This window comes from Mus caroli, chromosome 6, assembly GCF_900094665.2.
Source record: "Mus caroli chromosome 6, CAROLI_EIJ_v1.1, whole genome shotgun sequence".
NCBI lineage: Eukaryota > Metazoa > Chordata > Mammalia > Rodentia > Muridae > Mus > Mus caroli.
Window position 1 is genome coordinate 103,486,366 of NC_034575.1, and position 13,230 is coordinate 103,499,595.

General features: G+C 41.0%; 1 protein-coding gene across 1 annotated transcript in view; it reads right to left on the minus strand.

The window, feature by feature from the left end:
- The window catches only part of Sumf1 (sulfatase modifying factor 1), a 78,464-nt gene that overhangs the window by 10,073 nt on the left and 55,161 nt on the right, over positions 1–13,230 (minus strand). Inside the window, exon 8 of the mRNA XM_021164694.1 lies at positions 1,555–1,614. Within this exon, the coding sequence (XP_021020353.1) occupies positions 1,555–1,614 (60 nt within the window). The remainder of the gene's footprint in view (positions 1–1,554; positions 1,615–13,230) is intronic.

Genomic DNA, 13,230 nt, shown 5'->3' on the forward strand with positions numbered 1-13,230 from the left:
AGAAAGAAAGAAAGAAAGAAAGAAAGAAAGAAAGAAAGAAAGAAAGAAAGAAAGAAAGAAAGAAGAAAAAGGAAAAGAAGAGAAAAGAAAGGAAGAAAGAAAGAGGGAAGAAGGAAGGGAAGGAGGGAGGGAGGGATAGAGGGAGGAAGGGAGGGAGGGAGGCAGGTAGGGAGGGAGGAGGCAAGCAAACAAACTGACAAACAGCATGAGACATGAGCCCTGTAAGGTAGATCATATCCATACTCCCATTTATGGGGGTTTCAGGCAGAAAGAATGCTTTGCTTGGGGAGTTGGAGACTAGCTTGCCTAGCATACCAAGCCCCTGACTCAAAATTTTAATTAATTAATTAATTAAGACTCCATAAAGTTAAACTTATCTACATCTTATATTAATGCAGATATGTTGTCCTTTAAAAAAAAAAATCAGTTTTTTAAGACAAGGTCTCTCAGCTGGCTAGCCCCGTCTGACTTTGAACTCACAGAGCTCCATCTGCCTCTGCCTCCTGAAGGATGATGGATGATGTTGAAGGTGCCGCCATGCCCAGTTTAATGTACGTTTGAAACAAGAATTGAGTTGAACTGAATGAACGTCCTCCCTCCTGAATCACATGGCCAAGGATTCTGAACTAAGAAACTTGTAGAAAACACACACCTACAAACTCACCCGTGTTTGTCTGCTAGAGTTTCTTCAGGCCATTACCAAACTTTGCTGTGTGTTTTCAATACTTGCAGAGCTTTAAAACATCCTGCTATCCAGGCTATACAGCAGAAAGATCTAGCCAGATGGTGGCAGGCGTGAAAAGCCAGGCATTATCTCGTACATATGATGATTCTGAAGTAAGGTAAAGTTTGAGGGCTACTGAATTAGGACAGAGTTAAAGTTCGCTAATGTCTCTACTACAAATTAGTAACTTAATTGTAGTAACCACTGTAGATGGTTTGAAATCTCTAGGACTGAGTCAGTTACCAAGCAAAGATTCTTGGTAATAATAAACTGCAAAATGCTTCTTAGTACAGAGTCAGAAGACAGACGCTGAGTGCTCCAGGCACAGAAAATGCATGACTCAAACAGAAAAAAAAAAAGAAAGGTCAGGTTCTATTTCCAAATTCCTTATGAAGGTTACTTGTGAGGCGCCGATCACTCAGCTTACACAAGAATTGCCAGGTTGGACTCTGAAATCACAGCTCACGGAGCAAAAATGCACGTTTACACCTGACACACTTGGGTGTTTCCATTTTGGTAAACCACAAACTACCCTCCATTTATAACTTTAGCTTGAATCTCAACAGAGAACTCAGAAATAGACAGACATTTGAAATTAAGGGTGTGGTCCTAGACTTGAGTATGGAAGAGGCAGATGGCCCAACCTGTTTCACAGGCCAACAGGAAGAAGTCTCTCAGCAGTGCAAGAGACAGCAGCTAATCTGCTCGACAGGATGCAGTTCACAGCCGTCTCTCCTCTTACTGTTCCCTGTGCCACTTTTCCTCATTTGGGGCAGTATATTACCATGAGTTTGTGACCCACAAGAACAGCTCCACAGAGTTGGACTGACCTTATGGCACATGTAGGATCCACCCTTCTTCACTCGGTCTTTCCCAGAAGTGGGACCCTTCTGTGGATGAAGAGAAAAATCATTTGTTAGTCTGGACAACATGAATGCTCCTCACAGAATGGAAAGGAGTCCAATTTGGCAGAAGCAGTCATCCCATGGCTACCCAGACTCTCCATGTGTCTCTGTCCTGGACATTGTATATGTTCTCACACCCTTCTGAATACCATTGACCCTAAACGTCCAACTACCAACTTTCTACAATCTACCTCAAGTTCCTGCCTCTGCATGAAGACAGTGATGACAGAAAGCTATCTACCTTTAATCTCCCAATTGTATTTTTTTGCCTACATGCCATAAACTGCTTGGCAGCATCTCCTGCCTCACCGCCCTGATATTCAGATTTACCCTTATTATTACCGAACTTATTCATTCAGATAGCAAGAGTGAGCTGTCTTGTTGCTGACTAATAACTGACTGTGTATCACCCAGGATTCCCTTACACAGTTTCAGAACCATGTAACTTTCAATGTAATTCAGAAACAAAACAGTTTTCTTTAAAAATAAAATACTTTAGATTTAGTGCCGTTTGGAACAAGGCATTGTTGTAAGTATCTTGTATTAATTCTTACACCATCAATAACCCCTCTTTGGAGAAAGGAAAGTGAAGAGTGAAGAGTCACAGCCAGGCTTTGCTCCAGGACCAGTGCTCTGAAGCTCTCGGCCTTCGTTCCCCTTAGAAACCAGAAAGGCAGGAAGTTGGAGAGAGCTTAATGCTGGCAAGAAGGAACAGTAAAGAGAACAAAGACACAGACAGAGCAGCCAAAAGGTATGTCTGTTTCTTCTAGAAAGAAGTTCTGATAAAAGGGCAATGGAGATGAAAATCCTGGCACTTCAGCTGCCAAGATAAAAGCCTCAACATCAAGTGTGTTCTCCAAAAGGCATATAAGAAGCGCCAAGAAACTCCCATGAGCCAGAGCTGGGGGGTGGGGGTGGGAACGATTTGTTTTTTCTTTGTTGTTCAAAAGGAAAACTAATCACGCAGCCATCTGCTCTGTTTACTGAAAATAAGAGAAGCCCGGGCACAATCCTCCGCCTGGTTTCACTTTCCCATTTCTAGCTAAAAACATGTTTGTCAAAGACTATTGATTAAAAGACAAAAGGTAAAAGGACTATGCCCACCACACTCTCAAAGAGGGGCAGTACACTATCATGCTAGTCTTGTCAGGTGGATAGATAGAAGGGCAGGTATCTTTCAAGGTATTTTATACACTCAGTTCCTGACTCTACATAATTCCTTTGCAAGTTCAGGGTATACCTATGACCCTAAAACACTTAGATACATTGATAATATTAATTGGCATGCTAAAAATGTAAAGTCTACCAGTGAAAATAAAGGCTCAAATCACAGCTTTCTCTTCAGGAACATCTAGAACTAGACGGCTATTACACCAGAATCGCTGGGTGAGTTTATCAATGTACAAAAGGAAGGCACTTGGGGCTAGAGAGACAGCTCAGCTGTTAAAAGCATTGGCTACTCTTCCAGAGGACCCAGGTTCAATTCCCAGCACCCACAAGGCAGCTCACAACTGGAACCTCAGTCTCAGGGGACTAGAGGCCTTCTTCTGGCCTCTGTGGGTACTACACACTCATGCTACACCAACATATGCAAGCAAACATTCATACACATAAAAGAAGATGGGAAAAGGGGAGGCATAGATCAAGAATTCACTGCAAGCATGTATAATTACACGTCTACCCTATAAGATGACCACATCGCTTACGACTCTTTTTGCTTGAAAATCCCTGCATGTGCTGCTTTGGAGGTTGTCCACATTCTGTCAGACCAGAGGTTCATGCCAATTCAGTTCTCAACACAACTATCACAGTATGTGTTAGAATATAAGATTAATTTTGTTTTGTTAAAATACATATAAGAAGTGGGTCATTCACCAACGGGAAGGTGTTAAAACTAATGCTCCCTCTCTGCTACTCCAATGACATAAAGTTGCAGTCGAAAACTGTGTCACTCTTCACAGCGGTGCAGCACTAACAGCCACTGCAGGCTAATCCAGCTGCAGCAGCCAATACAGCCCTGGACCTAGAACCTGCTCACCTATTTGCTATATATGAGACTGCTTTTGCTATGAAACAAGACATAGGATTAGATACAACTGTTTGAAATGCTTACTACTTTGCCAAAAAGACAGGAAAATTACGAAGAGGACAAAGTGTCTAAAATAGTGACCCTAAAAACTCACATTCGACAGAGCCTTAAAAAGGTACTAATTTGGGTGGGTGAGATGACTCAGGAGTTATAGGGCTTGTCACAAGTGTTATGAGCTAATTTCTATCCACAAGATCTATATATGAAAGAAGGAGAGAACTAACTCATGCAAGTTGACTTCTGACTTCCTGATACAAACTGGGACACTGATGTGTGTGCACACAAACATACAGATGTCCACACATAAACATACAAACAAAAGAAATAAATGGATTAGTGGTGATGTCGTTCTATCGTTAGGTGGTAAGAGCCTATTGCTGAAGACACTCCTCATTTTGGGTCAGTACATAGAGAAATCAATCTCAAACTGACCAGTAAACTCTCTCCTAGATGGCTAGCCTACACAGTAACAGAGGTGCTATCAAGGCTGCTGGGGAAAGAAACATCACTACCTAGTGCAGAACCCTGAATGCTACAATATTGACATGCTGGCAAGATGTGCCCATTCGTCCAACAGTGGAGTGATGGTTACAGGAGTAACCAGCTGCTTTCTGATTGGATATGAACCCAGCTCCACAGGAAGAATTTTATACCTGGTCAAAACTCCATTACTGAGAAGTTCATGGCCTTAAGGGAAGCCTACTGATTTTGTTTTTGCTAAGTGGCTATACTGTCACACTGCCTTCTAAATATTTATGTTTACACATATGGATTTGTGTTGTTCTCATCTTTGGTCAGAGAAGATTCTTATGTAAGACTCATAACTGGTCAAAGTTCATAGGACGAATAACTCTATGGATGTGTCATCTATATCAGCTTGCCAACATCCAAGGCTCAAGAAATGTCATAGAAGAGGGGTGGAAAGAAGTAAGAGCTAGCAAATGAGTAGGAGAGCTGACTTCTGGGAAGGACATGGTTGTTGCATGTATCTGCTCAGTTTCACAGGATCAAGTCAGTCAAAATTCCATAACAGATCAAGGAAGAGTTCTCAAGACCCACCTCTCCTCAAAGAATTAAAAGTATTACTTAAAACTTCTACCTTTTCTAGACACATACTGAATGAAGGTTTTAGGTAAAAAAATCACATAGCGCTTGGAAATATATTATTTTATAATTATATATTATAATAATATATAAAGAATAATATATTATTTTAGAATAATATAAAGGTATTTGATTATACTAGACTGTATAATTATTAAAATGGAGAAGCTTTACAATGTGCTGCCTCTGCTCTACTCAACTGTATTCCCAGAATTCTATTCCTTCTGGCTTTTGGTTAAGGGATGCTATGAGAGACATTTCCTGGGAGGCCTGGAGGACAAAAGAGCAAGAAGAACTGTAGTGTTTTCATGATCTGAACACTGATAGAAGAAGACCAAGCTGATCTACAGCTGCTGCTACCTCCCTTGGACCATCCATCCATCCATCCATCCATCCATCCATCCATCCTTTAGCCTGACTCCAGAGCACGTGTGCTCTAGGCTCAGGGATGAAGGGGACTTGTCCTGTCTATAGGAATCCACATTTTCAGAGCTGAAAGCAGTGACAGATTGGCAGTTTCAGTCTGCCTTCATGAACTTCAGGTGATGGTCCTATGTGGCAGATTCCCTCTGCTCTTCTCAACTAGGTGTGCATCTTTCTTTTCCAACTGTGTTATCTTCTGAGGATCTCATGGACCCATACTACACTAAGAAAAACACTAGTTCATAATACAGTATGTATGTATGACAGAATCAAATTTTAAATTTAAAATAGGATTATAGATGCTCAGTATGATAAAAAGAAACTCAGTAAAAAATTTATCTTACACATGTAGATGTACACACAGACACACATTCACTATTGGTTGGTCCCATCTCTGAATGAACCATATTGACAGAGTTAATAGCCTGAGCTGTGGATCCCTGTTTTCATTTATATCTGAACATTTTCAAAACAGAAAACTTGAAATGCCACCAAGCAGAGTCATTAAACAAGTATTTGTAATATTGCTTGAAGAAGAAAGAAAACAGAGGTTAAGTGGCAGGAGTGTGAGGCTCTAAAACTGCTAATCATGAGTTCCTTCTCAAACTCTTTTCGTAAAAAATGGAGGAACAGATTCCGTGCAGTACGAACTGAAACTCTCCGGCTTAATAAGGAGCTCCTGCATACAATCAGATATAGTTCATTAGGAATCTTAAATGTATTTTTCATTGTGTTTTTCTTAGTGTAGTGTGGATCCCTGAGATCTCTGAGAACATAGCTGGAAAAGGAAGATGCACACAGAGTTGGGAAGAGAAAGGGAATCTAGCACGTACAATCATCTTGTTATAAACAAGCCAGTACTACAGAGCACAATGCAGTCAAAGCAGAAAATAATTATGAGTTTCTAGAAAGTACCCACAATCTTCCAAAAAACCCCTCACCCATAACTCAATAAGCAACCCTAATGAAACTCACTAGGATGTACAGATGGAGACACACACACACACACACACACACACACACACACACACACGAGGATTAGTTACAGGGGTTATGGGAATCAGAATGATTGGGATCAGGATAAGAAGGCAATGAGGTGAAAAAGATAATTCTAGATGTGGATGAAAATATTATAATGAAAACTACTATTGTGTATAATTGATGCATCCTAATAAAAACATTGTAAAAAAAAGTACAAATAATTAAAAAAATAAATGAATGAGACTCTAAGAAAAAGATCTGCCATGACACTGAAAATGTCACAGGTACAAATATGGAGTGTGTGGGAGCACTCCAGTGGTGCTCAGATGCTGGCCTACATACAGCCCCAAAGCCATTGGCAGAGTGTGGGCAGTGCAGGGAAGATCAGGCAGTTTACAACCACTGCAGACTTCTCTTTTTGATCATAATGGAAATCAAGGCCTAAGAGAAAGGGGAGAAGCAGTGGAGAACAAGATGCAAGTTGTTTGAAATCAGAAAATGTCTTTGATATCAGCCACACCATACCATGTACACATACTTGCAATATGAGCTTTTTTGCCTCTAAGAAACTAAAAAGAGGGATTATGAAACTATTCAAAATGTCAAGGACTCCTTTAAATGGCCTCATAGATCTCTCCGTGAAGTATCTGCTCAGCTAACCCAGACAGCTGCCTAGAAGCCCTGCGTTCTTCCTACTCACCGATAGCACTTCTCATCAGCCACCCAGGAACACTTACTCTCTCTGCCTAACACGCCTGCTCCCAGCTGTTCATTAAACTCAAGATTCACCTCAAATGTTAGCTCAGGATGAAAACCAAGGGTTCAATCAAACTAGGTTCAAATCCTGCTCCTGAACTGAATGAGCCTTTGAGATAGTTGTGCAACCCCTCTATGCCCCCAGGTTCCTCCTTTGAAAAACAGAAATAATAACCATCCCAGCTTCTCTGGACACATGTAGGGACTGAAGGAGATAATGTGTAGAACACATTAAACAAATGACAGGAGATCTGTGTCATGCTGATGTTACTTCATATTATTAATTTATAACTAACTCAGATTTCCCAAAGGTGCTCATGAACTTAATAGCCCTGGTAGTGTATAACTTCACATTCAAATCCACAGAGAACATTTGATCTAGTTTGTCTAATGCTCAATTCCCAAGTAGAGTTGTCCAAGTCCTAATAAAATTCATGGTATGTTAATAACACTTGTAGACTGAAGACAGGCTGTTTTATACTATAATAAAATTACCATAGCTAAAGTACCATCACAAAGTACAGTCTGACTCAATCATGGCATCAGACTTGGTTGAATTGATCTTTTTATCACTAAAACCAAAACAGAAACCTGTTGGTCAAAGATAGCAGAGTTAATGTCACTTCAATATACATTGAAAAAAATCCAAAAATATTCCCCTTCTTCCTAAGGTCTTTCTGCTAGCCTAATTCAAATCATATCCCAACACCAGAGAGAAAAACTGAAATTCATAATTTTCTATTGGACAAGGGAAGCTATTCTTTGCTTTTAAAAATATTTAAATAGCAGTTTTGTGACTATCTCAAAATATCTCCCAATCCTGGGAGATGACCTGAAATCCTCCCTCCCTTTTATCCTTACATCCAAGTAGTCCAATTAGCTTTACCTCCAAAGGAGAGTTCTAATGAATGGCAGCTCATCATCTCCATGGCAACCTCTCTGATTCAAACCACCATCATTGTCAGCAGAACCAACTATAATAGCCTCCTAACAGGCCTTTATAGCTTTCAAAATGGTACCTGGTGGGAGCCCAATAACATCTGTAGAATAGGTAAAAGGCTGGCATTATGAAAAAAAAAAGCGAGACAAAATGGAATGCATAATCTATAATTCCATTTATCTGAAACTGAAATCAATTCCACAGAATCTGTGGTTTCTAGAAAGAGGATCACAAATTTCTGGGGCATGAGACACAGAGGTTACAAGGTGGCACAAGATGACTCCTATAGTCACTATTCTGATTGGGAATATTTCATGGACAATTATCAAACTGAACTAAAATGAACACTTCAAATGTATGTGGTTTGTTGCATATAAATATCAATTATACCAAGGTAATCTGGGGAGTACTTGCTTGTTTATTTGCTTGTTTTGAGCCTGGGTCGCACCAGGGGAGATGTGGCTGGCTTGGAACTCCCTATCTAGGTCAGGATGCCTCAAATTCATAGAGATCTGCCTACCTCTGTGTTTCAAGTACTGGGAGGTATGAATGTCCAGCCACAATTGGGGTTTTTGAGTGGGGAAAAAAAAAACATATAATGATGAAAGTCTGCGTAAGCTGTAAGGCAGTAGAAGACTAAGCCATTTTCAGGAAAATGCAAAATCTAAAGCAATTACTGAAGAGGTCTCTTCAAACACACGGACAATAGGTCTCTGTGCCTCCTTCACATCACTGGGGACAAGAAGGAACAAACACAGAGACAGCCAGGTCCACTGTGAGCTGATAGTAAAGCTGACTGGAGAGCACAGAGGCTCAGCAGAGTATTTGTTTCTGCTTTTATATGTTTGGAATTTTCTATAAACAAAATCATTTTTAAAGTCAAAGAACACAAGTGTTTAAACTAAAATAAATGAAAAGAAAGACTATGTCTTCTAGGACCCCAAATACTGGTCATCAAAGACTTCCTTCGAACTTTAAGTGCACAGGAATTCAGATTAATGGGAGAGATTTTATTCTCTACAACCTTGAGAAGTGCACTCAGTTGAGTGCTAAGAATTGGGAGTTAAGTTGCCCTTGCCCTGGTTAACTGTGTGCTGGGTTCCCTGGCACACTTGACTTCTAGGCAAGCCTTCCAGCTGGCAGATGACATGGACTCCTACAGGCAAGGTTCCAGCAGCCCAGGGCAACAAAAACATCATCCATGCATGCATACTAACACAGCAATAGGGGCATCATGGATGTGACTAAGACAGGCTCTCCTCACCGTTCCTACAAGTTTCTTCAGCCACTTCTGCCATCTTCTTTTATTAGGCCAAGTACCACTACTGTAAGCCAGGATACTGCGACATCCTAAGAGCTGGAGTGATGGGTGCTGACCATCACATCTGCCGCTCCCCCACCCACTTTAAAGAAAGGCACTGTGCTTTCAAACATCCCATAATGTAAAACACTGTTCTACATCACAATTACTGCCTTTTTATGCCATCTGATCCCCAAAGATGAACCTGAAAACAGGAAGTATTATTTTAAGGATAAGGAAATTGGAAGCCGGAGAGTAATGAAATGTGTGCCTTGTCCTAGGCTCACAGCTATTGAGCAGAGGGCTGTGCAGTCACAGAGTCCACACCATGGACCCTCAAACTGACCTTGCCTCTAAGAAATCAACCATCTTCGAGATGTCACAGAATCTCTTCCCAAGGTACAAAATAAGATGTCCCAATAATTCTTTTTTGCTCAGTATTCACGTGAAAAAGAATTTTAAGAGTAAGTACATTAAAGCACTACTGAAAATAAAGTTTTTTGAATTAGGTGAAATGTTATTTATTCCCTAGGAAAGAATCAATGAAAAGGGTACCCTAGCTGGGCATGGTGGTAAATGCCTTTAATCTCAGCACTTGGGAGGCAGAGGCAAGAGGATTTCTCGAAAGAAAGAAAGAAAGAAAGAAAGAAAGAGAGAGAGAGAGAGAGAGAGAGAGAGAGAGAAAGAAAGAAAGAAAGAAAGAAANAGAGAAAGAAAGAAAGAAAGAAAGAAAGAAAGAAAGAAAGAAAGAAAGAAAGAAAGGGAGAGAGAGAGAAAGAAAGAGGGGGAGGGAGGAGAGAAGGAGGAAAGGGGGAGAGAGAACAAGAGAGAAAGAAATTTAATTATTGCATTAAAAGAGGAAGGGGAAGGTGATGGCAGAGGAAGGTCAAAGGTAGAGGGAAGTTCAAATTAGGACCACAGCCTATGTGAGACACAAACCAAATGAACAGCTTCCCAGGTTCTCATTAGAGAAGCACAGAATCCTGCAGTGGCGAATTCAAGCAGTGCCCCCTGCTTTTAAGGTAAAGGAGAAGAGCCATTTCCTTCATTCTGTTTGTTCTACTCATGCTAGGTCAAAAGGGAAGAGAATCCTTGAAACTTCATCCAAGTTGCTCACACCAGGATGGATGGCACTCCATTGTCTAAAAACCTACAATTTTTGCTTCTGGAATCATGCATAAAATATGGTATTAAACATACTAATTCTTCTCACAGGATAAGCAGCATGCAAGGAAACCTAGAGGTTCATACTTATCACATACACACTATATCCAAGTACTGCTTTATGTCTTACATCTGTAAAATGGCCATTCACTGTAACAAATCCAATTATTATCATTATTATAAGGTAACCACATACTGTATCATTTAAATAAATGTTTAAAAGACAAAGGCTTTATTAACTATTAACAATCATGCCAGCACAGGCATGTGCAGACCCTCAGTCATTTGCCCCATTTTTTTCAAATAAAGAATTAAGGACGAGACAAGGTGAGAAGCCTACCAAGGTCAGAGGTAGGTCGGGGCCAGGGTTCAAGCCCAGGCCGTCAGGTGGTCTGTGTGGATTACCTCATCTAGTGTCGTATTTTTGCCGCCACAAATGACTCAGCTGTTCCAGCTGAGGCACCTACGCCTTCCTTTCCAGAGTCTTTTCAGGAAAAGGCCTACAACTCATGAAGAACCAGGAGTGACTGGGTCACTGATTTCAAAGGACACTGATTAGCCTCACCTGTCCCACATCCCCACTGGGTTTTGTTTTGTTTTTTTTTTTGGGGGGAGGGGGGCGGTGAGTGAGAAAGGCTCACTATATTCCAGGCTAGCCTCAAACATTTTATATATGAAAAACTAGAGAAGGTGGTTATGGGAATGAATGAATACACATTCATTACACATTATGGGGGCCAGGGGAAGTCATCTGACTGCCCTATTTCAGGCTAGTGTCTGGAATGGGGACTTTTGTGGGCTCTCGGCTAACACCAGGACATCAGAACTCCTGAGCTGATGATCACTGGTGTTGGAGAACTGCTGTAGTAAAATAGCACGTGCTTCCTGCCAGGAGAAAACATGTATACATTTATACACATTGATGTCAGAAGCGGTATCAGATCCAGGTGTGATGGTCCACATCTGTAATAACAGCAGAGACAGGGCAGGAAGGTTTCAAGTGCCGGACCAGCCTGTAACACAGCAAGTTTATGGCCACACGGGGATATATAATACGACTCCCTCCCCATCAGCAAACAAAAAAAAAAAAAAGAAAAAAATGAGGAAAAGGAAAGGGAGAAGTGAAAGGGAGAGGAGAGAAAAAAGAGGAAAAGGAAGAAGAGGCAGCTACAAGAAACAGAAAAAAAATGAGGCATACTAGCATTTGCCACCTCATTCTACCTGTATTTCTGGTAGCATAACACAGGCCCCCTGACAGCAAGGGCTTTGCTCTGTTCAGCACTTCACCATGAGCGTTCCATCTGAGATTGGGAATGTCAACAGACATGTACTGACTCCATGGCAACCACTCTACACTTAAATGTCTGTGGAGTAACTGTCCACCAGTGATTTGGGATTTGGCAAACAAGGGGAGTAAAGATCAGAAACAAACCAACAAACAAAAGATGGAAAGGATCACTTTAAAATCTTCTACAAAAGCACAAAGTCAATTTGGTCTTAAACACACTGCAAAGTAACCAGAGACATCTGCAGAATGAGCTAGACAGAAGTCAGGGCAGCACTGCAAGGACCCGAACCTGGGACCACTGAGCTCTGATCTTGATCTTGAGGTCCTTCATCTGTTAAGTTCAAGTGCTTCATAGAGGCCTCAGAGGCCCTGCCTCCACTTCCATTCCATGGGAGCTACGCTTTTAGACAGTGCCTTTACCACACCACACTCTCACTGTCTCCAGAGAAACTGTGTGTCCATTCTTCCAAAGATGCCAGAAAAGCTACTACAATCTTCCTTTAAATGCCTTATTCAAGGGTTTCAACGCCAGGTAGGAGGAAGAGAAGAAAGAGTGCAGCCAGGCTCCAGGAAAATAGTTTAATGTTCCAAAAACCCAGCGGCATATACATACACACTCTGGTAAATGAGCGGTAATTTTAAAAATTAAGGATATGAAGAGTCTAAGTGCTAAAAACCAGTCAGCCTAAATACAGAGGCATTTTCCAGCCATTGCTGAAAGAAAACAAGTCACATGGATTTCTGTACCAAGGCAACTGCTTTTCCATTGTCTACTGAAAGCAGTACACAGTTCTGTGACAGTGTCTCCTAAGGTATAGGTGCTCCTTCATGCTCAGAAAGCAGGGCTGATCCTGTACACCACATCCCTGTCTACCCAATCCTAATAGATTCACACTAACATGTATAGAAATGAGTTTCTTTCATTGTAAACAATACATGCATCCTTTTCTAAAAGATTTATCTTATTTATATGACTACACTGTACCTGTCTTCAGACATACCAGAAGAGGGCATCAGATCCAATTACAGATGGTTGTGAGCTACCATGTGGTTGCTGGGAACTGAATTCAAGACCTTNGGAAGAGCAGTCAGTGCTCTTAACCACTGAACCATCTCTCCAGCCCACAATGCATACATCTTAAAGAAAGGTGACTTCCAGTTGAACCCAAATGAACCATGGAAAGCACAGGGTACCAGCTACACTGACTTAACAACCTGCTCCAAAGTCCATCACTTCTACTTCTCAGAATAAGACTGTGAAAGCCCTGGTCCTGCAAGCCAGGTCAGATAGGGTTCTAAGCATCCCTTAAAGTGGAAATGATGAACCATTCCATTTTCCTAGGGACTCAACACATTCTCATGCAACCTCAGTGCTCTGCATGATACTTCATCAACAACTTAAGGGAGAATATAACAATTAGCTGATACCAAATGGTATTTTTTTTTCTTTTTGTTTCATTTTTTTTAATTTTTAATATTTTTATTACATATTTTCCTCAATTACATTTCCAATGCTATCCCAAAAGTCCCCCATAGCGCCCCCCACTTCCCTACCC